The sequence below is a fragment of the Lycium ferocissimum genome, chromosome 6 (assembly GCF_029784015.1).
Source record: "Lycium ferocissimum isolate CSIRO_LF1 chromosome 6, AGI_CSIRO_Lferr_CH_V1, whole genome shotgun sequence".
NCBI lineage: Eukaryota > Viridiplantae > Streptophyta > Magnoliopsida > Solanales > Solanaceae > Lycium > Lycium ferocissimum.
The window spans coordinates 63,391,748-63,418,173 of record NC_081347.1 but is presented as its reverse complement, the minus strand read 5'-3'; the positions used below and the strand labels follow the sequence as shown (position 1 = coordinate 63,418,173).

The following is a 26,426-nucleotide window of genomic DNA, read 5'->3' as shown; positions in this document are numbered from 1 at the left end:
ATTTAGGATCAAATTAAATGGAGGTAAAACTTGTTCCAATTCTCATAGTTAAGACTTAAGAGCTATTTTAACCCTTTTTTCTTAATTTTTTTTTTTTTTTTTTTTAAGAAATGTAAAAGTTTCGTATTCAAATTCACTATCAAAATTTAAAAATATAGTAACAAAAATTTAAATGGTCCTACGAAATAGAATAAAGTAAATCTTTTTTATAAAAAGATGCAAAATACAATCAAACAATATGCTATGTTTGCATGTTGAACAGGTTTATGCACAAGCACAGATGCGCCAAAGGCAAAATTTAGAAGTACACATAAAAAAAACGAATTAAATACACCCTCCTAATGTCCGAACACTGTAAAATTGACAATTCAATGACATATCAAATTGGGTCTCATTGGGCATTGCACAATCTGTGAACACTGTGCAATCTTTGAACGCACACACACCAAAACAAATGCAGTAATTACAGAAATATATTTATTACGTACGCAGTTCATCTGTTCCAATTTTTTTTTAAAAATATATTTTCTCTAATTCAATATCTCGATTCCAGTATGAATTTCTGACACTATTTTATGATCCAAAATAAATGAATTTTTCAAAGCACAAAGATGTATTAATTCTAAAATCTCCCTTCTCTATAATTGTTTTTCAAAAATCTCAAAACTGTACAATTTTGGGACGGAGGGAGTACCTCTTTCATGTTAAGGGCATAGTTGAAAACACTTGCCAGATCTTATCTTGAATTCCTAAAGGACACAATATATAAACAAGCCTCAAGCTCCCCATTAAATGTAGATGCTTGCTTCAACTGTCACGAAGACAAGTAAACACCTCAACTTATATGAAGTTGAACATTTTAACACAAATGTTAACGTGACACATAAATTTTGGAGGTGTCTAGATGATCATTTTGTAAGTTGGAATGCTCAACCGACAAAGTGGATACAAGTTAAGGTCGACATGCCTACACACTAAAGTTGATGACATACTTATCCCGGTTTTCAGAGCCTATCTATGATCGCATTATGTCGTTAAAGTGATACTTATTTTGGAATAACTCTTTTTCTGCTAAGATGACACTTATTTTGGGACGGAGCGAGTGGTCCTCTTTAATATTGCTCAATTCTAAAAAGATATTCCCTCCGGATCAAAAAGAGTCCACTTAGCCATTTTTTTTCTTGGATCAAAAAGATTGTCCACTTATCAAATCAAGAAAGAATTAATCTTATTTTTTTCAAATTTGCTCTATTAAGTGTTATGTGATCAAATCCTAATACCTATTTAATTAAGGGCAGTTTAGTCAAATTCTATATTTTTTTCTAGGAGTTAGTATTTTTTAAAGGATATACAAATAGCTAAATTGACATTCTTTTTTATTCTGAGGAAGTATCTAATATTAAATAGGGATAATTTAATAAATTTTATATTGTATTTATTGATTTCTTAACGGCCCGATTCTTATGACACTTATTTTGAAACTAGTAATAATTTCTTATGTTCGTTCGTGGAAACTAAACGAACCAAAAAGTGTTCTTTGCTGTCCCAAAAGGACCTTAAAGTTTCCAATCTCTTTAGCTGCAAAAGACAGAGCATCCTATGTTTTAATCACAGCCGTTAGATATCTGACAGCTACTTTTATGTTTTTCTAGACTTGGAATAAAATCTACACATTTCAACTCACCCTAGTTTACTCTATCTATATACTCATATAATTAATCACCTAACAACCCCCCCACCCCCCACGCCCACGAAACTTTGCTTGAGGGGTTGCTATGATTTTACAAGATTGAAGGTTTACAATGGAAATAATGAGTTCAGTGTGTTTATTGCTTCTTCTTCTTTCACTTTTAGTAGCTTCTGCTCTTTCTGCAAATGAAGGTAAGTTCTTTTACTATTTTCTTGCTTCCATTAACTTTGTATAAACTTCATGATTTTAATGTGGTCTTTATTTCTACTTATATTATGTGTATTTATGTTGTGGATGAGAAATCTATTATCTTGATACTTCTTCACCAATTTTCTTTTGGACTTCTTTTAAGATTCTATATGTTGTTTAGAAGTGAGTTATTTTCTTGACTCTGTCTTGTTTGTTGTATGTTTGTCTTCATTTTAGCATATTTGTTCACATTAGTAAACCAATCTTTTCTCCATTCTGCCTTGCTAAGTACTGGAATCACAAAAAAATGGACCACTTAAATACATTCTTGAGAAGTTTTAGTCCTTTAAATTTGAGCATTTTTGGTCTCTGTCAAATATTTAACAAAATATGTCCCTTAAACTAACAAAATATGTCCCTTAAACTGACAGAAACTGTGGAAAAAGAAAGATTTAGTGGGAACTCTTATCTTGGAGATGCAGCTTTTGCAATTTCTGTTATTGTTTAAATCTACTTTAGAGTGTGTTGCAGTTTTTTTGGTTCAATTTCTACTATTTTTGGTGTCTAGATTTGATGAGATTTTCCTAGTATTTCTGGTTATTTTTTCTGTCAAAAAGTTCAAGCCAGTGCTGAAGCAATATGTGTGACAATTTGAATACTTTTGCTACCCTGTCATTTTCTCTGTGATTTTTCTAAAGAAAGAGACTTTTTGCTTTAGTAATATTGACTTTCTAAACATGGCATCTTTTCATAAATTATTTCACTTTATGAAATTCTAATATATGATCATCTTTCCAGATTAGTTCTAATGTGCCCCAGCTCATGTGCCTTCCTTTAAAATACTAGTATAAAATGTAATAACTGTTATGAAATATAGAGTATAGATGTCCATTACACAAATATAATGCCTCTTCCATTATCTTCCAACATCTTAATGGATCTTCCACCATCTTAATGGTTCTTCCATTATCTTCCACCATCTTAATGGTTCTTCCATTATCTCATATATTGAATGCATATGTAGCACTATAAATAGAGGCATAAGTTTTCATATGGAATACACTTGAACAACACTTGAAACATATTGGGATGAATAAGAAAGCTCTCATCTCTTGTCTCTCTATCTCTTTAGTGTTCTTGCTTCATTTTTGATATATTGTACTAACTCTTAAGAATGATTTTACAACACGTTATCAAAGACGAGGTTCTAACCAAACACTTATCTCTACTAAGTTAAATCTTATTAAGGTATGTGCTACATCCATTTACTTTTAATGACACAAATAAAAAAAAAAAAATGATATTAATCATTTACTACTATGTTGATAAGTTCGTATTACTAGTTCGATCTTTATACGTGTTGATAAAGAAAACAAGTATTCTGCTTGTTTGCATTAAAAGAAGAACATGTGATGTTGTTTTAATAATTTACGTGTGCACAGTACTATATACTATTCTTAATCTCTAGGACAATGTATTTAAGACTTACTTGGACAAGAAATAATATTTGTGACACAAAATACAAATGAAGCTCTTTAGATTTAAAAAAAATAAAAAATAAAAAAAAATAAAAATGATACAGTAGATTTAATAATTGACGGAAAGAAATTATCTTCTCTAATCCCTTCTGTTGCTTTTTATTATTTTAGTTTAACATGTTTCGTATATTTATACAAATATTATATGTGACTTTCTTTTAGCAAGTCTAATATTCCATGGAACCTTATGCTACTGTTTAAGTTATTGGCTTATGGAAATAAAGATATTGTTTTGAGATTGTGTTATTTTATTATCTCTAACTTATTTATCTTCTATGATAGCTTCACTATGTCGAATTTATCAAAACTTGAGTTTGTGGCACTTGACATCACCGGGAAAGAATTACATTACGGGTGCTCGATGCTTTGAAATACACCTAGACGCTAAAGGTCTTGGTGTCACTATTACCCGTGGGTAATGCAAAGATCGAGCCGGGACAAAGCAAAAGCTATGATCTTCCTTCGTCATCATCCGGATGAAGGTTTGAAGTCAATATTTGACAAAATGAAAGATCCACTCAATTGTGGACGGAGCTGGAAAGGTATGACCACCTTAAGGCACCCGTATTCTCGAGGGCTCGTTATGAGTGGATTCACTTACGGTTACACGGATTTTAAAACCGTATGCGATTATAACTCGTACGTAAATTACTTCCCAATTAAAATTATGCGGAAAATGTAAAAGATGAGGATATGTTGGAAAAGACTCTTACGACATTTCGTACGCTCTAATTTGGTACTACAAAGAAGCAATACCGTGAAAGGGGATTTAAAAAACATTCTGATTTGATCTCATGCCTCCTTGTGGCTGAGCAACATAACACCCTTCTGTTGAAAAATCATGAAGCCCGTCCCCCAGGAACTGCTCCATTCCCAGAAGCGAATGTGGTAGCGGAACGGCCACCGCTTTAAGACAAAATAATAATAATCGGGGCCATAATAATGTGCGTGGGCGTGAGCAGGCAAGGGACGATCTAATAATCGTCGTGGTGGTCACCGAAAAGGTGGGCGAACAATACGGGTTCTCGAGCAATCATTCTAGAGGCAACCGTCATCGTTGTGGTATGAAAGGCCACCGGAAAAATGAATGTCGGCGCCCGAGCATTTTGCTAGGCTTTATCAAAATTCCTTCAAAAGAAAGGCAAATATAAAAGTGGTGCCTCTTCTCATTAATGCCAAAGGAGTCACACTTGACTTTCAACAATGATCTTTGTCGAGGCCTTCACATAAATACGATGTTTTCGAAGCAAATACGGCTTTAAATGATATTACTCATTTGGAAGTCAAGACTTCTTTGGGGATCAAAACTAAAGTTTGATCATTTGGCTGGGGAATGAATTATGTTGTTGTTCTTATCTATGTGTTTTTAATTATTATGTTCTTCCTTATGTTGTTTTTATTTTTCAAGAAGTTCTTAAGTTTTCTGTTCTATGTTCTTATGATGTACTTTTATTTTATGAAGATAAATAAAATTCCTCGGTCTTCAATCGATCCAAGATGAGTAACGGAGATACGTGCCTTCCGGATAGTGCTACAACTCACACTATACTAAGAGAAAAGAAATATTTCTCTCATTTGGTTATGAAAAGGCCTATGTCAATACAATATCCGGTAGTACAAAATTAATTGAGGGCTGCGGAAGAGCGGCTTATTACTACCGGAGGAACAATATTGGACATTAATAATGCATTGTATTGTAGTAAGTCTCGGAGAAACTTGTTGAGTTTCAAGGTCATTCGCCAAAATGGCTATCATGCGAGACCGCTAACGAAGAAAATGTCAATACCTTTATATTACTACAATAAAAGCGGAAAATTTGTGCAAGAAAGATTACCCGCACTTTCTTCTCGGTTGTACTATACAAGTATTGGTACGGTTGAAACACATGCCGTAGTAAACAAAATGTTTACCGATTCTAATGACTTTATCATTTACACCGGTCCGGCCATCCCGGCCTAATATGATACGCAAAATAATCGAGAATTCAAATGGGCATACTTTGAAGAACCAAAAGATTCTTCAATCGCGGAATTCTCTTGTGTTGCTTGTTCTCAAGGAAAATTGGTTATTAAACCATCGAATTAAGGTTGGGATCAATCCCCCGCATTTCTGGAACGTATACGGTGATATATGTGGACCAATTCACCCCTCCATGTGGACCATTCAAATATTATATGGTCTTGGTACGATCTACAAGATGGTCACACGTGTGCTTATTATCAACTCGGCATATGGCATTTGCGAGATTGTTGGCTCAAATAATAAGGTTAAGAGCACAATTTCCGATTATGCAATAAAGACAATCCGTTTTGATAATCTTTGGTGAGTTTACATCTCAAGCTTTTAATGATTATTGTATGGCCACCGGAATAACAGTTGAACATCCGATTGCCCGTGTTCATACTCAAAATGGTCTAAGGAGAATCATTGATTAAGCGTCTCGATTAATATCAGACCATTTGCTAATGAGGACGAAACTTCTATTTTACATTTAGCATGCTATTTCGTACCAGCAAAGACTTACAAGAGTAAAGATCAACAGCTTATCATGAATTCTCCCATTACAATTGAGCTTTCGTCGAGCCAAATATTTCCCATCTCGTAATCTTTGACGTGCGGTATATGTTCCAATTTCTCCACTACAACGCACAAAAGACGTGGCCCCCAAAGAAGGGGGATATATGTTGGGTATAGATCTCCTTCCATTATAAAATATTTGGAACCTATGACTGGAGATTTATTTACGGCAAGATTTGCCGATTGTCATTTTAATGAATCAAGATACCCAACATTAGGACGTAAAAGAAGTTACTGAAAAGGAGATAGACGGAATGTATTATCACTATCTCATTTAGATCCTCGAACAAATCAACGTGAACAAGAGGGTTCAAAAGATGATTTATTTGCAAAATGTTACGCAAATCAACCGCCGCGCATTTACTAACCTTCCGAGGATCACAAAATCGCATATTCCGGTGCAAATACTCCTGGGGCGAGTTGATGTCCCGTAGGACAAATGGTTAATGCAACGAGTCTAGGCCACATCTCAAACGTGGTAGACTAATCCTGTCTAAGGATAAAAAATCCTCGAAAAAGAAAGGAGTGAATGATCAAAACGATCATCATATGGAGGCTATTACCAAAAGAGCCTCGAGATATAACAAATGATAAGCATACCGCAGAAGGTCCATTACTCCGTAAACACGAGAATGATGAAATCTCAATAAGTTATATCTCGACGGAAAAGCGAACCGAAATGATATCAGGTCGACAATACTTTTGCCTATAATGTTGCTGTTGAAATAATGCAACAAGATGAGAATCTTGAGCCAAAATCTATTGATGAATGTAGACAGAGAAATGATTGGCCAAAATGGAAAGACGCAATTCAAGCAGAATTGACTTCACTTGAAAAACGTGAAGTTTTCGGACCAGTAGTCCGAACACCTGAAGATGTCAAACCAATAGGGTACAAATGGGTGTTTGAAAAAACGAAACGAAAAATGCGAAGTCGTAGTTAGACATAAAGCACGGCCAGGGTACAAGGATTTTCGCAAAGGTCCGGCATTGATTATGTGGAGACATATTCTCCCGTGGTGGATACGCATTACCTTCGTGTATCTAATAAATCTAGCTTGATTGTGAAAAGCTTGATATGCGGTTGATGGATATTGTCCACAGCCTATTTATATAGGCTCATTAGACCACGACATTTTTATAAAAATCCTTTGAAGGATTCAAAGTACTGAAGTTACAAAAAATTCCACGAGAAACTTGTTCAATAAAGCCTTCTGAAATCCTTATATGGATTAAACAATCGGGCGGATGTGGTACAATTGCCTTAGCTAATTTTTGCTAAAGTAAGGATATAAAAGTGATCCTATTTGTCCGTGTTTTTATGAAAAGGTCTCGATCTGAATTTGTCATAATTTGGTCACGATATGTTGATGACTTGAATATTATCGAACTCGCGAAGAGCTTCCAAAGCGGTAGAATGCTTGAAAAAGAATTTGAAATGAAAGATCTTGGAAAGACAAAATTTTGTCTTGGTCACAAATTGAGCATTTTACAAAAACAACATTTGTCCATCAATCAACATATCTTGAAAATATTTTACATGGATAAAGCGCGCATCCATTAAGTACCCCGATGGTTGTGAGATCACTTGATATTAATAAAGATCCATTTCGACCGAAAATGACGAAGAGCTTGTTGGTCTTTGAAATACCATATCTTAGTGCAATTGGGGCATTAATGTATCTTGCCAATAATTCATCGACGGATATAGCTTTCTCTGTAAGCTTATTAGCAAGATTTAGTTCTTCCCAGAAACAAGAAGACATTGGAATGGTATTAAGCATATATTGGATACCTTCGAGGGCACCATTGACATGGAGATTTGTTTTATTCAAATGAATCGGACCCACTGACTAATTGGTTATCTTAGATGCGGGATATTTGTCGACCCGCGTAAGGTCGATCTCGGAGGCGGATTATTTATTTACATGTGGAGGTACGGCAGAATATCGGCGTTGACCAAACAAACTACGGTTGCTACTTCTTCAAATCATGCGAGAGATAATAGCAATTCATGAAGCAAGTCGAGAATGTGTTTGGTTGAGATCAATAACTCAACACATCCGGAGACATGTGGCCTTGCTTTGGAAAGAGATATTCCAACAACATTGTATGAAGACAATCTTTTAAAGTATTGCTATTCAGCGAAGGAGGATACATTAAAGGAGATAGAACAAAACATATTTCACCAAAGTTCTTTTTTACTCATGTCTTGAAAAGAAAGGTGAGATAGATGTTGACAAATTCACTCGATCGATAATTTGGCGGATACGATTTCACTAAAGCATTACCAACCTCGACATTTGAAAGGCTTCGATATACAAGTTTGGAATGCGTCGTCTTCGAGAATTAAAGTGATCTTTTCATCGGGGAGAGAAAATCGCGCCTGCACTCTTTTCCTTGGTCAAGATTTTATCCCACGGGTTTTTTTACGACAAGGTTTTTAACGAGGTAGCAAATAATGCGTAACGAGGCACATGTATGGACATCCGTCAGTGTTATGAAATATAGAGTATAGATGTCCATTACACAAATATAATGCCTCTTCCATTATCTTCCAACATCTTAATGGATCTTCCACCATCTTAATGGTTCTTCCATTATCTTCCACCATCTTAATGGTTCTTCCTTTATCTCATATATTGAATGCATATGTAGCACTATATATAGAGGCATAAGTTTTCATATGGAATACACTTGAACAACACTTGAACACATTTGGATGAATAAGAAAGCTCTCATCTCTTGTCTCTCTATCTCTTTATTGTTCTTGCTTCATTTACCAAAATCATATAATATTTGAATGGTCCACATGGAGGGTGAATTGGTCCACATATATCACCCTGTATACGTTCCAGAAATGCAGGGGATTCAATGTACTCACTTGCCAATATGAATCGACAATCTTAAACAACATTATATGCATTCCAGTGAGTATTACTACAAATCACTATTTCCACAATTAGGTAAAGCATATACCAATTCACGTTGTATATCAGCACTAAAAATAAGTAAGTAGTATTGCGGCCCTTGTACAAAATTTGAGAGTTCAAATTTTTGATTTAATAAGTCCACTATTAAAAATGGACTTGAATTGACAAAATAACTGCCAAATAAATAGAGTGCATATAATGTTTTCATATGGAATACACTTGAACAACACTTGAAACATATTGGGATGAATAAGAAAGCTTTAAGTCCTCTTGTCTCTCTATCTCTTTAGTGTTCTTGCTTCATTTTTGATATATTGTACTAACTCTTAAGAATGATTTTACAACACGTTATCATGATAACGGTACAACACTTGAACACATTTGGATGAATAAGAAAGCTCTGAACTAGTAATACAGCTTATCAACATAGTAGTACCGAGCAGTTAATATAAGACTCACATTGACGAATACACTTGAAACATATTGGATGAATAAAGAAAGCTCTCGTCTCTTGTCTCTCTATCTCTTTAGTGTTCTTGCTTCATTTTTGATATATTGTACTAACTCTTAAGAATGATTTTACAACACGTTATCAGCACGAGGTTCTAACCAAACACTTATCTCTACTAAGTTAAATCTTATTAAGGTATGTGCTACATCCGTTTACTTTTTTTAACGGATACAAAAAAAAAAAAAAATGATATTAATGCATTTAAGATTACTATGTTGATAGGTTTGTGTTACTAGTTCGGATCTTTATATATGTTGATAAAGAAAACAATTCGTTTGCTTGTTTGCATTAAAAGAATGTGATGTTATTTTAATAATTTACGTGTACACGGTACTATATACTATTCTTAATCTCTAGGACAATGTATTTAAGACTTACGACAAGAAATAATATTTGTGACACAAAATACAAATGAAGCTCTTTAGATTTAAAAAAAAAAATGATACAGTAGATTTAATAATTGACGGAAAGAAATTATCTTCTCTAATCCCTTCTATTGCTTTTTATTATTTTAGTTTAACATGTTTCGTATATTTATACAAATATTATATGTGACTTTCTTTTAGCAAGTCTAATATTCCATGGAACCTTAACAGCATGCTCTTGTTTAAGTTATTGGCTTATGGAAATAAAGATATTGTTTTGAGATTGTGTTATTTTATTATCTCTAACTTATTTATCTTCATGATAGCTTCACTATGTCGAATTTATCAAAACTTGAGTTTGTGGCACTTGACATCGGAAAAATTACATGTCATGGGTGCTCGATCTTTGGAAATACACCTAGACGCTAAAGGTCTTGGTGTCACTATTACCCGGTAATGCGGCATCGAGAGCTTGAGACAAAGAAAAAGATATGATCTTCCTTCGTCATCATCCTGGATGAAGGTTTGAAGGCCGAATATTGTGATGAAAAGATCCACTTGAATTGTGGACGGAGGTTTGAAGGAAGGTATGACCACGCTTAAGGCGACGGTATTCAGAGGCTCGTTATAAGTGGATTCACTTACGATTCGAGGATTTTAAAGCATGTGATTATAACTTCTCGTACGTAATTCTTAAGAATGATAAAATAGCCATTAAAGCTCAACAAAGACCTAAATAGATTATTATTATTGTTATTACATTTTATACTAGTATTTTAAAGGAAGGCACATGGTGAGGCATTGAACTAATCAAAGATGATCATATATTAGAATTTCATAAAGTGAAATAATTTAGCTTCAGAAATCCTTATATGGATTGAAACAATCAGGGCGGATGTGGTACAATTGCCTTAGCGAATTTTTGCTAAAGGAAGGATATAAAAGTGATCCTATTTGTCCTTGTGTTTTTATGAAAAGGTACGATCCTAATTTGTCATAATTGTTGTATATGTTGATGACTTGAATATTATTGGAACTCCTGAAGAGCTTCCAAAGGCGGTAGAATGCTTGAAAAAGGAATTTGAAATGAAAGATCTTGGAAAGACAAAATTTTGTCTTGAGTACACAAATTGAGCATTTACAAGCGGAACATTTGTCCATCAATCAACATATCTTGAAAATATTTTAAAGAGATTTTACATGGATAAAGCGCATCCATTAAGTACCCTAGATGTTGTGAGATCACTTGATATTAATAAAGATCCATTTCGACCTTACGAAAATGACGAAGAGCTTGTTAGTCTTTGAAATACCATATCTTAGTGCAATTGGGCATTAATGTATCTTGCCAATATTCTCGACCCGAGATATAGCTTTCGTAAGCTTATTAGCGGCATTTAGTTCTTCCCCAACAAGAAGACATTGGAATGGTAAGCATATATTCAGATACCTTCGAGGCACCATTGACATGGGACTGTTTTATTCAAATGAATCAGACCCACAACTAATTGGTTATGCAGATGCAGGATATTTGTCTGACCCACATAAAGGTCGATCTCAGACTGGTTATTTATTTACATGTGGAGGTACAGCAATATCATGGCGTTCAACCAAACAAACTACGGTTGCTACTTTCTTCCAAATCATGCGAGAGATAATAGCAATTCATGAAGCAAGTCAAGAATGTGTTTGGTTGAGATCAATAACTCAACACATCCGGGAGACATGTGGCCTTGCTTTGGAAAGAGATATTCCAACAACATTGTATGAGAACAATGCGCATGTATTGCTTTCAGAAGGAGGATACATTAAAGGAGATAGAACAAAACATATTTCACCAAAGTTCTTTTTTTACTCGCTGATCTTGAAAAGAAAGTGAGATAGATGTTCGACAAATTCACTCGATCGATAATTTGGCGGATACGATTTCACTAAAGCATTACCAACCTCGACATTTGAAAAGCGTATATACAAGTTTGGAATGCGTCGTCTTCGAGAATTAAAGTGATCTTTTCATCGGGGAGAGAGAAATACGCGGCACTCTTTTTTCCTTGGTCAAGATTTTATCCCATTGGGTTTTAAACAAGGTTTTTAACGAGGTAGCAAATAATGCGTAACGAGGCACATGTATGGACATCGAAGTGTTATGAAATATAGAGTATAGATGTCCATTACACAAATATAATGCCTCTTCCATTATCTTCCAACATCTTAATGGATCTTCCACCATCTTAATAGTTCTTCCATTATCTTCCATCTTAATGGTTCTTCCTTTATCTCATATATTGAATGCATATGTAGCACTATATATAGAGGTAAGTTTTCATATGGAATACACTTGAACAACACTTGAACACGTTTGGATGAATAAGCTCTCTCTCTTGTCTCTCTATCTCTTTATTGTTCTTGCTTCATTTACCAAAATCATATAATATTTGAATGGTCCATGGAGGGTGAATTGGTCCACATATATCACCTATACGTTCCGAAATGCGGGGGATTCGATGTACTCACTTGCCAATATGAATCGACAATCTTAAACAACATTATATGCATTCCGGTGAGTATTACACAAATCACTATTTCCACAATTAGGTAAAGCATATACCAATTCACGTTGTATATCGAAGACTAAAAATAAGTAAGTAGTATTCTGTACCCTTGTACAAAATTTGAGAGTTCAAATTTTTGATTTAATAAGTCCACTATTAAAAATGGACTTGAATTGACAAAATAAACGCGAAAATAAATAGAGTGCATATAATGTTTTCATATGGAATACACTTGAACAACACTTGAAACATATTGGGATGAATAAGAAAGCTTTAAGTCTCTCTGTCTCTCTCTCTTTAGTGTTCTTGCTTCATTTTTGATATATTGTACTAACTCTTAAGAATGATTTTACAACACGTTATCATGATAACGGTAACATCAACATTTGGATGAATAAGAAAGCTACCGAACTAGTAATACGACTATCAGCATAGTAGTACCAATGATTAATATAAGACTCACCTTCGACGAATACACTTGAAACATATTGGGATGAATAAGAAAGCTCTCATCTCTTGTCTCTATCTCTTTAGTGTTCTTGCTTCATTTTTGATATATTGTACTAACTCTTAAGAATGATTTTACAAACACGTTATCGGACGAGGTTCTAACCAAACACTTATCTCTACTAAGTTAAATCTTATTAAGGTATGTGCTACATCCATTTACTTTTAACAGATACAAAAAAAAAAAAATGATATTAATCTGTTCGGTACTACTATGTTGATAAGCTGTATTACTAGTTCAGATCTTTATATATGTTGATAAAGAAAACAAGTATTCTGCTTGTTTGCATTAAAAGAAGAACATGTGATGTTATTTTAATAATTTACGTGTGCACAGTACTATATACTATTCTTAATCTCTAGGACAATGTATTTAAGACTTACCTGGACAAGAAATAATATTTGTGACACAAAATACAAATGAAGCTCTTTAGATTTAAAAAAAAAAAATGATACGAGATTTAATAATTGACGGAAAGAATTATCTTCTTCTAATCCCTTCTATTGCTTTTTATTATTTTAGTTTAACATGTTTCGTATATTTATACAAATATTATATGTGACTTTCTTTTAGCAAGTCTAATATTCCATGGAACCTTATCTTTCTTGCTAAGTTATTGGCTTATGGAAATAAAGATATTGTTTTGAGATTGTGTTATTTTATTATCTCTAACTTATTTATCTTCTATGATAGCTTCACTATGTCGAATTTATCAAAACTTGAGTTTATGCACTTGACATCGAAAGAATTACTGTCATGGGTGCTCGATCTTTGAAATACACCCTGGACGCTAAAGGTCTTGGTGTCACTATTACCCAGGGTAACGCGAAGATGAGCCGGACAAAGCAAAAGATATGATCTTCCTTCGCCATCATCCTGATGAAGGTTTGAAGGTAGAATATTTGACGGTGAAAGATCACTTGAATTGTGGACGAGTTTGAAGGAAAGAATATGACGACACCTTAAGGCGGCGGTATTCTCAGGGGGCTCGTTATGAGTGGATTCACTTACGGTTACAGGATTTTAAAACTGTATGTGATTATAACTCTGCTGTACGTAATTCTTAAGAATGATAAAATAGCCATTAAAGCTCAACAAAGACCTAAATAGATTATTATTATTGTTATTACATTTTATACTAGTATTTAAAGCGAAGGCACAGGTACAGGGCACATTAGAACTAATCTCGGGAAAGATGATCATATATTAGAATTTCATAAAGTGAAATAATTTAGCTTCGTAATCCTTATATAGACGAAACAATCGGGGCGGATGTGGTACAATTGCCTTTTAGCGAATTTTTGCAAAGCGAAGGATATAAAAGTGATCCTATTTGTCCTTGTGTTTTTATGAAAAGTGTCCGGATTCGAATTTATATAATTCGTATATGTTGATGACTTGAATATTATTGGAACTCTTTGCAGCTTCGAAAGGCGGTAGAATGCTTGAAAAAGGAATTTGAAAAGATCTTGGAAAGACAAAATTTTGTCTTGGTCTACAAATGAGCATTTTACAAGCGGAACATTTGTCCATCAATCAACATATACTTGAAAATATTTTAAAGAGATTTTACATGGATAAAGCGCGTCCATTAAGTACCCGATAGTTTGTGATCACTTGATATTAATAAAGCAATCCATTTCGACCTTACGAAAATGACGAAGAGCTTGTTGGTGCCGAAATACCATATCTTAGCGCAATTTGGGCATTAATGTGTCTTGCCAATAATTCTCGACCGGACATAGCTTTCTGCGTAAGCTTATTAGCAAGATTTAGTTCTTCGACGAGAAGACATTGGAATGGTAAGCATATATTCGTATACCTTCGAGAGGCACCATTGACATGGGGCTGTTTTATTCAAATGAATCGGACCTGAACTAATTAGTTATGCGGATACGGGATATTTGTCGACCCACATAAAGGTCGATCTCGGTCGGTTATTTATTTACATGTGGAGGACAACAATATCACGGCGTTCAACCAAACAAACTACGGTTGCTACTTTTCAAATCATGCGGAGATAATAGCGATTCATGAAGCAAGTCAAGAATGTGTTTGGTTGAGATCAATAACTCAACACATCCGGGAGACACGTGTGCTTTGAAAGAGAGATATTCCAACAATATCAGATGTAACATCTTATGTATTGCTGTTGAAGGGAGGGATACATTAAAGGAGATAGAACAAAACATATTTCACCAAAGTTCTTTTTACTCATGATCTTGACAAAGAAGGTGAGATAGATGTTCAACAAATTCACTCGATCGATAATTTGTAGGATCATTCACTAAAACATTACCAACCTCGACATTTGGTGATATACAAGTTTGGAATGCGTCGTCTTCGAGAATTAAAGTGATCTTTCATCGGGGGAGAGAAAATACGCGCCGCACTCTTTTTTCCTCGCTGGGTCAAGATTTTATCCTATGGGTTTTTCGGCAAGTTTTTAACGAGGTAGCAAATAACGCGTAACGAGGCACTGACGGGACATCGAGGGGAGTGTTATGAAATATAAATTATAGATGTCCGTTACACAAATATAATGCCTCTTCCATTATCTTCCAACATCTTAACGGATCTTCCACCATCTTAACGGTTCTTCCATTATCTTCCACTATCTTAATGGTTCTTCCATTATCTCATATATCAATAAATACGTAGCGCTATAAATAGAGGCATAAGTTTTCATATGGAATACGTTCTGAAACAACACTTGAAACATATTGGGATGAATAAGAAAGCTCTCATCCGTCTCTCTATCTCTTTAGTGTTCTTGCTTCATTTTTGATATATTGTACTAACTCTTAAGAATGATTTTACAACATCATATACAGCTAAACCGATAAGGTATCGAAATGTTGCACTAAATATTATGAAAGGCAGTGAGGATCAGGAACCTCAATCCGTCGAAGAATGTCGACAAAGATATGATTGGCCAAAATGGAAAGATGCAATTCAATCAGAATTGAATTCACTTACTAAACGTGAGGTTTTTGGACTGTAGTCCAAACGCCTAATGGTGTAAAACCGATCACAAATGGGTTCTTTGTACGGAGAAAGAAATGAGAGAAATGAAATTGTACGATACAAAGCACGCCTTGTTACAAGGACTTCTCCTCAAAGACACTTGCGTTGACCATGAAGAAACGTATTCACCGAGCATGGATGCTATAACATTTCGATACCTTATCGGTTTAGCGTATATGAAACCATCGAAATACATCTCATGGATGTGCAAAAGGCTTATCTTTATGGCTCCTTGATAATGAAATTTATATGAAAATAAAGGATAGGATATAAATACTCAAGATTTGGTTTAAAGTCTCGGGAAATGTATTCAATCGCATTACAAAGATCATTATATGGTTTAAAACAATCGGCTTACGCATGGTATAATCGCTTAAGTGAGTACTTGATAAATAGAAGATATACAAATGATGCTATTTGTCCATGTGTTTTTATTAAAACAAAATCGGGGTTCATTATACTGGCCGTTTATGTTGATGACATAAATCTCATTGGAACTCGAGAAGAGCTCGAAAGGCGATTGAATATTTGAAGAAGAATTTGAGATGAAAAGATCTAGGAAAAGACAAAAACTCTGTCTTCGTCCGCAAATTGAACATGTCACAAAAGGGATCTTTATCCATCAATCGCCTATGAGAAAGTTTAAAAACGGTTTTACATGGACAATGCGCATCCTTTAAGTACTCCAATGATTGTTCGCTCACTTGAAGTGAGTAAAGATCCGTTCCGAGCTCAAGAAGAAAATAGAAGAGCTTCTTGGTCACAGTACCATATCTTAGTGCAATTGGTAAAATGCTGTATCTTGCTAACGCTACAAGACCTCGACATGCGTCGTTCGTTAATTTGCTAGCAAGATATGGCTCTTCTCTACACGAAGACATTGGAACGGAGTTAAGCATATATTGCGAAGGGAACTAGCGATACGGGTCCGTTTTATACTAACAAAGGTAGTACGGATCTTGTTGGTTATGCGGATGCGGGTTATTTATACGATCCACATAAAGCTCGATCTCGGCGGGCTGCTCATGTTTTACATGCGGAGATCGCTATATCATGGCGATCCACAAAGCGAGTCCATTGTTGCTACTTCTTGAATCATGCGAGATAATAGCTATTCATGAAGCAAGTAGAGAATGTGTGTGGTTGAGATCAGTGATACATTTCATCGAGAGAAAGATGTGGCTTGAAATGTGATACAAAATTCACATTATATGAAGATAATCTTTTATGCGTAGCGCTCAATTAAAAGGAGGATTTATAAAAGGAGATAGAACGAAGCACATTTCACCAAAGTTATTTTTCACACCGCGATCTCCAAGAAAGGTGATATTGATGTACAACAAATTCGTTCAAGTGACAATCTGCGATTTGTTCACGAAATCTTTGTCAACTTCAACTCTTGAGAAGATGATATTCAAGATTGGAATGCGAAGACTCCGACACTGAATATTGGTGCTCGTCGGGGGAGTAGACTACGCCTTTGTACTCTTTTTCCCTTGACCAAGGTTTTGTCCCATTTAGGTTTTTCACTGGCAAGGTTTTAATAGAGCGACTCTCAAAGCGTATTACTAGATATGTGTACTCTTTTTCCTTCATTAGGACTTTTTCCCACGGGGTTTTTTCCTAATAAGGTTTTAACGAGGCACGTCATCTAATTAATGGACATCCAAGGGGGAGTGTTATGAAATGATAGTGGATGTCCATTAGTGGAGATAGTGGACATTAGTGGAGATAATGTTATGAAAGTTATGATGACAAAGTCATGATGATGTTGCCATGTGAGCCCATATGACCATCATTGTATGAGGCTATATATATCCATTCATTCTGTTGATGGAGAGGTGCACAAAAATTTAGTAAAACAAAGTATTCTTCGTTTCTCTCTCTCTGTATGTGAGTAATACTACTTACTTATTTTTAGTGCTTAGTTTACCAAACACTTATCTCTACTAAGTTAAATCTTATTATTTGTGCTGATAACGTGTTGTAAAATAAAACTAAGCACTAAAAATAAGTAAGTAGTATTACTCACATACAGAGAGAGAGAAATGAAGAATACTTTGTTTTACTAAATTTTGTTCCCATCTCCGTAATGAGAATGAATGGATATATATAGCCTCGTCCATGATGGTCATATGCTTACATGGCAACATCATCATGACTTTGTCATCATAACTTTCATAACATTATCTCCGCTAATGGACATCCACTATCATTTCATAACACTCCCAACGATGTCCATTAATTAGATGACGTGCCTCGTTAAAACCTTATTAGAAAAAACCCCGTGGGAAAAAGTCCTAATGAAGGAAAAAGAGTACACATATCTAGTAATACGCTTTGAGAGCTGCCTCATTAAAAACCTTGCCAGGAAAACCCAAATGGGACAAAACCTTGGTAAAGGGAAAAAGAGTACAGTGCGTACTTACCGCTACCACATTCGCTTCTGGGAATGGAGCAGTTCCTGGGGGACGGGCTTCATGATTTTTCAACAGAAGGGTGTTATGTTGCTCAGCCACAAGGAGGCATGAGATCAAATCAGAATGTTTTTTAAATCCCCTTTCACGGTATTCGCGTAGTACCAAATTAGAGGCGTGAAATGTCGTAGAGTCTTTTCCAACATATCCTCATCTTTTACATTTTCCCCGCATAATTTTAATTGGGAAGTAATTCTACATACGAGCGAGTTATAATCACATACGGTTTAAAATCCTCGTAACCGTAAGTGAATCCACTCATAACGAGCCCTCGCGCAATACCGTTGCCCAAGGTGGTCATACCTTTCCTTCAAACATCTGTCCACAATTCAAGTGGATCTTTCACTGTCAAATATTCGGCCTTCAAACCTTCATCCAGATGATGACGAAGGAAGATCATAGCTTTTGCTTTGTCCTGGCTCGATGCTGCATTACCCTGGGTAATAGTGACACCAAGACCTTTAGCGTCTAGGTGTATTTCAGCATCGAGCACCCATGACAGGTAATTCTTTCCAGTGATGTCAAGTGCCACAAACTCAAGTTTTGATAAATTCGACATAGTGAAGCTATCATAGAAGATAAATAAGTTAGAGATAATAAAATAACAATATCTTTATTTCCATAAGCCAATAACTTAAACAGTAGCATAAGGTTCCATGGAATATTAGACTTGCTAAAAGAAAGTCACATATAATATTTGTACAAATATACGAAACATGTTAAACTAAAATAATAAAAAGCAACAGAAGGGATTAGAGAAGATAATTTCTTTCCGTCAATTATTAAATCTACTGTATCATTTTTTTTTTAAAATCTAAAGAGCTTCATTTGTATTTTGTGTCACAAATATTATTTCTTGTCCAGGTAAGTCTTAAATACATTGTCCTAGAGATTAAGAATAGTATATAGTACTGTGCACACGTAAATTATTAAAATAACATCACATGTTCTTCTTTTAATGCAAACAAGCAGAATACTTGTTTTCTTTATCAACATATATAAAGATCTGAACTAGTAATACAGCTTATCAACATAGTAGTACCGAACAGATTAATATCATTTTTTTTTTTTTTTTGTATCTGTTAAAAGTAAATGGATGTAGCACATACCTTAATAAGATTTAACTTAGTAGAGATAAGTGTTTGGTTAGAACCTCGTGCTGATAACGTGTTGTAAAATCATTCTTAAGAGTTAGTACAATATATCAAAAATGAAGCAAGAACACTAAAGAGATAGAGAGACAAGAGATGAGAGCTTTCTTATTCATCCCAATATGTTTCAAGTGTATTCGTCGAAGGTGAGTCTTATATTAATCTGTTCGGTACTACTATGTTGATAAGCTGTATTACTAGTTCAGAGCTTTCTTATTCATCCAAATGTGTTCAAGTGTTGTACCGTTATCATGATAACGTGTTGTAAAATCATTCTTAAGAGTTAGTACAATATATCAAAAATGAAGCAAGAACACTAAAGAGATAGAGAGACAAGAGATGAGAGCTTTCTTATTCATCCCAATATGTTTCAAGTGTTGTTCAAGTGTATTCCATATGAAAACATTATATGCACTCTATTTATTTGGCAGTTATTTTGTCAATTCAAATCCATTTTTAATAGTGGACTTATTAAATCAAAATTTGAACTCTCAAATTTTGTACAAAAAGCCGCAATACTACTTACTTATTTTTAGTCCGATATACAACGTGAATTGGTATATGCTTTACCTAATTGTGGAAATAGTGATTTGTAGTAATACTCACTGGAATGCATATAATGTTGTTTAAGATTGTCGATTCATATTGGCAAGTGAGTACATTGAATCCCCTGCATTTCTGGAACGTATACAGGGTGATATATGTGGACCAATTCACCCTCCATGTGGACCATTCAAATATTATATGGTTTTGGTAAATGAAGCAAGAACAATAAAGAGATAGAGAGACAAGAGATGAGAGCTTTCTTATTCATCCAAATGTGTTCAAGTGTATTCCATATGAAAACTTATGCCTCTATTTATAGTGCTACATATGCATTCAATATATGAGATAATGGAAGAACCATTAAGATGGTGGAAGATAATGGAAGAACCATTAAGATGGTGGAAGATAATGGAAGAACCATTAAGATGGTGGAAGATCCATTAAGATGTTGGAAGATAATGGAAGAGGCATTATATTTGTGTAATGGACATCTATACTCTATATTTCATAACACTCCCCCTTGGATGTCCATACATGTGCCTCGTTACGCATTATTTGCTACCTCGTTAAAAACCTTGTCAGAAAAACCCAATGGGATAAAATCTTGACCAAGGAAAAAAGAGTGCAGCGCGTATTTTCTCTCCCTGATGAAAAGATCACTTTAATTCTCGAAGACGACGCATTCCAAACTTGTATATCAGCTTTTCAAATGTCGAGGTTGGTAATGCTTTAGTGAACAGATCCGCCAAATTATCGATCGAGTGAATTTGTTGAACATCTATCTCACCTTTCTTTTCAAGATCATGAGTAAAAAAGAACTTTGGTGAAATATGTTTTGTTCTATCTCCTTTAATGTATCCTCCCTTCAGTTGAGCAATACATGCAGCATTGTCTTCATACAATGTTGTTGGAATATCTCTTTCCAAAGCAAGGCCACATGTCTCCTGGATGTGTTGAGTTATTGATCTCAACCAAACACATTCTCGACTTGCTTCATGAATTGCTATTATCTCTCGCATGATTTGAAGAAGTAGCAACCGTAGTTTGTTTGGTTGAACGCCATGATATTGCTGTACCTCCACATGTAAATAAATAACCAGTCTGAGATCGACCTTTATGTGGGTCAGACAAATATCCTGCATCTGCATAACCAATTAGTTGTGGGTCTGATTCATTTGAATAAAACAGTCCCATGTCAATGGTGCCTCGAAGGTATCTGAATATATGCTTAATACCATTCCAATGTCTTCTTGTTGGGGAAGAACTAAATCTTGCTAATAAGCTTTCAGAAAAGCTATATCCGGTCGAGAATTATTGGCAAGATACATTAATGCCCCAATTGCACTAAGATATGGTATTTCAAAGACCAACAAGCTCTTCGTCATTTTCGTAAGGTCGAAATGGATCTTTATTAATATCAAGTGATCTCACAACCATCGGGGTACTTAATGGATGCGCTTTATCCATGTAAAATATTTTCAGTATATGTTGATTGATGGACAAATGTTCCGCTTGTAAAATGCTCAATTTGTAGATCAAGACAAAATTTTGTCTTTCAAGATCATTCATTTCAAATTCCTTTTTTCAAACATTCTACTGCCTTTGGAAGCTCTTCAGGAGTTCCAATAATATTCAAGTCATCAACATATACAGCAATTATGACAAATTCAGATCCAGACCTTTTCATAAAAACACAAGGACAAATAGGATCACTTTTATATCCTTCCTTTAGCAAAAATTCGCTAAGGCAATTGTACCACATCCGCCCTGATTGTTTCAATCCATATAAGGATTTCTGAAGCTAAATTATTTCACTTTATGAAATTCTAATATATGATCATCTTTCCAGATTAGTTCTAATGTGCCCCAGCTCATGTGCCTTCCTTTAAAATACTAGTATAAAATGTAATAACAATAATAATAATCTATTTAGGTCTTTGTTGAGATTTAATGGCTATTTTATCATTCTTAAGAATTACGTAACATATTAGCACATGGCATGGTTGTTTGCCTTATAATATTCATGTGCCTATTATTGCTGAAAGTTGGTCAGTGCACATGGACTTTCTCTTGTCTTATTTGAATCAACTGTCAGGTCATGTCAAGCATATTTTAACCTATTGTTATTAAAATAGTGAGCATAATGTCCTCCTGTGTGGTTTGCGAGTTATTGCACAGGAGCTAGGTTTACCCTGTGCGCACCCGAAGGTTTGGGTAGCGGCTGCGGGTTCCCATGTCATCAAAAAAAAAAAAAAAAATAGTGAGCATAATGTTATTGTGAATCTTCATTGAGCATCATCAGGAGTCACTTCATTTGGTTTCTGTCTTTTGGCTGAAACTGCTGTTTCAAATAATATTAGACATAAAAGTCTCTGAAATAGAAAGGTGGATGTGATTGGCTTATATAGAGGCTTCCTTACTCTCAGTAATTCTGATTTATTATTGATTATTGTCTTAATGATGCCTTATTAGTGGTCTCTATAGCTTAGTTCAGGTGTAACTGAATTCAAACTGTTGATGCTTTGCACTTAGGCACGTGCTACATTGGCCCTAAATATAAGTAGTCATGTTAACTTGCTTTGCACCATAAAAAGGTCCATTTGGTTGGACGTATTTATTCGTACTAACAAAACCATATTCTAGAATGATAATCCAAGCTTCAATGGTGAATCAAACTGAGAATTCCATAAGGGAGAAGATGAGTGAGTGGCTGCTTGGAGAAAGATCAACAAACGCATTGTGGAAATGAATAATGCTTCTCAAATGAAAATATCTGATGTACAAAGTATGTATAGCCTAGACTAAGAATGAAAACTAACCGACTAACTGTTAATAACTAACTAACTGCTTGCTTAACTACTAATCTGTAACTAACAAGCGTTGCCTAATACAAATGTGGAACTGACTGGTTTCATTTGAATTATGGCTGTTCTGATGGTTATCTGGTGTGTGAATCGGTGACCTAGTTACAAAGTAGGGTCTGAGGAGGGTAGTGTACGCAAGCCTTGCCCTATCTTGGGAGGTAGAGAGGCTGTTCTGGTAAACCCTCGCAAAATTTTGAGAATGGAGAAACTTTTAATATACTGTTTTATCTTTACTAAGCAAAAGACTATATGGAACTAGAATAATTAGATTAATAGTAGTAAATTTCAAATACCTAATGCATAAAGAAAACGGAGCAAAACGGTCTTTGTTACCAAATAAATCACAATTGTGACAAGATATATATAGGAAGAAGTTCAATTTATGGGATAGTCCCATTTGAGTATGCCTTTCAATTTTTGAAGCATCTAAACTGGCCTGAATGAAGTCACAAAAGTTATATCAGACTACTCACATCAAACAGTCCATTTATTAAAACTCTTAATCCTAATTTCATGTCAACTTATCTTACACCATCTCATATTTCAATCTTATAATGGGGCTAACAGAATTTAATTAAATACATATGATACGTACTATGTCTGACTGGTTTCATTTGAATTATGGCTGTTATGATGGTTATCAGGTCTGTGAATTGGTGACCTGGTGTCGAAACTCATGTTATCTTTCCATAAATAAAATGTAACCGGTTGTGGCTTTGTGACCATCTGAAATTGTATACTTTACAGAACTTTGTGATTTTCTTCTGTTTTTATTTCAATCAGAATTACTGCATTCATTTCTTCTGCTTAACTAGACTCTAATTAATCTTTCTTCTTTCTGTCAGAGGCTTTCGTTGGTGTAAACATTGGCACCGATGTCTCAGACATGCCCAGTCCAACTCAGGTGGTGGCTCTCCTCAAAGCACAGCGAATTCATCATGTCAGGCTATTTGATGCTGACCAAGCTATGCTACTTGCACTTGCTAATACTGGAATCCACGTCACTGTTTCTGTACCAAATGATCAGCTCTTAGGAATCGGTCAGTCCAATTCCACTGCTGCCAATTGGGTTTCTCGGAATGTCCTCTCTCATGTTCCCGCCACCAACATCACAGCCATTGCCATCGGCTCCGAGGTCCTTACCACGCTTCCCAATGCTGCTCCCGTCTTGGTCTCCGCCATGAAATTTATTCACTCCGCCCTCGTTGCTGCTAATCTCGACTCCAAGATAAAAGTCTCCACCCCACATTCTTCTTCTATCGTCCTCGACTGGTTTCCACCCTCGCAAGCTTTCTTCAACCGCTCATTGGACCCCGTCATGGTTCCATTGCTCAACTTTTTGAAGGACACTGGGTCCCATCTCATGCTCAATGTATATCCATATTATAATTATATGAAATCCGACGGTGTGATCCCGTTAGACTATGCTCTCTTTCGTCCCCTTCCTCCTAACAAAGAAGCTGTTGATCCTAACACACACCTCCACTACACTAATGTCTTTGATACCGTTGTTGATGCAGCCTATTTTTCCATGTCCTACTTGAACTTCACTAACATTCCCATTATGGTGACTGAGTCAGGTTGGCCATCCAAGGGTGACTCATCCGAGCCAGACGCCTCTCTTGACAATGCTAACACTTATAATAGTAACTTAATTAAGCATGTTCTTAATAATACCGGGACTCCCAAACATCCTGGGATTGCAGTTAGTACGTATATTTATGAGCTTTACAATGAAGATCTCAGGCCCGGTTCTATTTCAGAGAAGAATTGGGGGCTGTTTGATTCCAGTGGAATGCCAGTTTATACCCTGCACTTGACGGGTTCTGGAATGGTGTTAGCAAATTACAATACGAACCAAACCTATTGTGTTGCAAAAGAAAATGCGGAAAAAAAGATGGTACAAGCTGCTTTGGATTGGGCTTGTGGACCGGGGAAGGTTGACTGTACTCCTTTGTTGCAAGAAAATCCTTGTTATGAACCCAATACCGTGATTGCTCATGCATCGTATGCTTTTGATGCGTATTATCACAAGATGGGCATGGCTGATGGAACATGCGACTTCAATGGTGTTGCTAGAGTCACTACCTCTGATCCTAGTAAGTTGTCAAAATAGGCTTTTTTTTTTTTTTTTGGTGAATGCTCATCTTACATGAATTTGCTAACTCGAACATTTGAACCCAAGATCCAACACCACAAGTGTCTTGTCCAATTGGAATGCTTCTGCAAACTTTAACAATCGTCTATGTAAAAGTTGATGCGTATTATCACAAGATGAACTGGTTTTTGGCATAGCGTATGTAAAATTTTTGGCTTGTTTGGCTTCGTAGTGCTTCCAAAATTATGGATGCAAACATGTATTTCTTCTACATGCAATGCATCAACACAGATAGTGGAGTATTACGGAACTCAACAGCAAACTTACACAGTTAGGCGGTGTTGGAAAGATTGAAGTACAGTGATTTAACTACTTGACTTTTTGCTCGAAATCAGATCACAGTGGTTAATTTAAGCTATTATGAGATACTGATTGGAACTTGTTTTCAAGAGTATATCTACATATTATATCCCTGGCTGTTGTTTTGCAGACAATGTTGTGATTTGCATGATTATTGATACATAATGTTTGTTTTCCTGTTGCAGGTAATGGTTCTTGTATATATCCAGGAAGGTATGGATTTACTTTTGTTCCTTTTATCAGCTACTAATTAGTCATTTCTATATTGCCTTTTTTCTGCAATTAATAGTGTCTCATTCCTTGTCCCCAAAACTTATTTTTCTTGCTCTACTATTTATGACTTGTTTCTTTTCATTTTTCTTATAGTGGAGGAAGAAACGGAACCTTCAAAAACAGCTCCCCACTTGCTCCATCATCAAATACAACTGCATCTGGCTGTCATTCACAATATTCCAATGATCGTATTTTCTTCAGCTCTTTCATTGTTGGTTTGATCATCTTCTGGACGGTAGTTTCCTTGTAGCATAATGTGGATTGCCTTACACAGCATATTTGCTGCATTTATGACACTGTAAACACAGTTTCACTCTTTCCGTGGCTTAACGCTCCCAATTTTGTTCCTCCAATGAGGGTTATAAGGGGTATCATGGAATCTAGATCGGGGCAGGAACTGGCATTGAGGTGAGTGCGCTGGATTTGTTCCTATGTGCAATCGCAGCAGAGATAGTTTGTGATGGTTGCTGTAATTATCTTAGGGTAGAATCATTCTTTTCCTTCTGAAGCTTAATTCCTTTGTCTCGGATGACATTCATAATGTTTCTGCATAGAATACTCTTTGTTCGATTTATGTATAATGCAAGATTCCTCTTGCCTTCAATTAGGGTGTTTTCAAATGCTGTTACACTGGCCCTGGTGCTTTGCATGTACTAGTCTTTATGCCTCTGAGGCTCTGAATCTAACCCTTGAACACTATAGGCTTAGGCCAGTCCAGATTTGAACACTATGACTAAAGTATAGTAGTAACTGGGTTCTGAATTTAA

At 35.4% G+C, this 26,426-nt stretch overlaps 1 protein-coding gene across 2 annotated transcripts; it reads left to right on the top strand.

The window, feature by feature from the left end:
- The first annotated feature begins 1,757 nt into the window (after window positions 1-1,757).
- Window positions 1,758-26,426, top strand: LOC132059998 (glucan endo-1,3-beta-glucosidase 3-like). Of its 2 annotated transcripts, XM_059452843.1 has the most exons (5): window positions 1,758-1,881; window positions 23,774-24,334; window positions 24,449-25,027; window positions 25,572-25,599; window positions 25,753-26,426. In XM_059452843.1, exons 1-5 carry the CDS (start codon window positions 1,803-1,805, stop codon window positions 25,907-25,909), a joined length of 1,404 nt encoding a protein of 467 aa, XP_059308826.1. In that variant the 5' UTR covers window positions 1,758-1,802; the 3' UTR covers window positions 25,910-26,426. The 2 variants fall into 2 exon arrangements, with proteins under 2 accessions (XP_059308826.1, XP_059308825.1); XM_059452842.1 differs by having other exon boundaries at window positions 23,774-25,027.

Bases quoted from the DNA above. Each gene is read 5' to 3' on its own strand.
- LOC132059998 (XM_059452842.1), top strand. From the start codon at position 1,803: ATGGAAATAATGAGTTCAGTGTGTTTATTGCTTCTTCTTCTTTCACTT. The intron at 25,028-25,571 runs GTAAGTTGTCAA...TTCCTGTTGCAG, and splicing joins AGTCACTACCTCTGATCCTA to GTAATGGTTCTTGTATATAT. The intron at 25,600-25,752 runs GTATGGATTTAC...TTTTTCTTATAG, and splicing joins TCTTGTATATATCCAGGAAG to TGGAGGAAGAAACGGAACCT.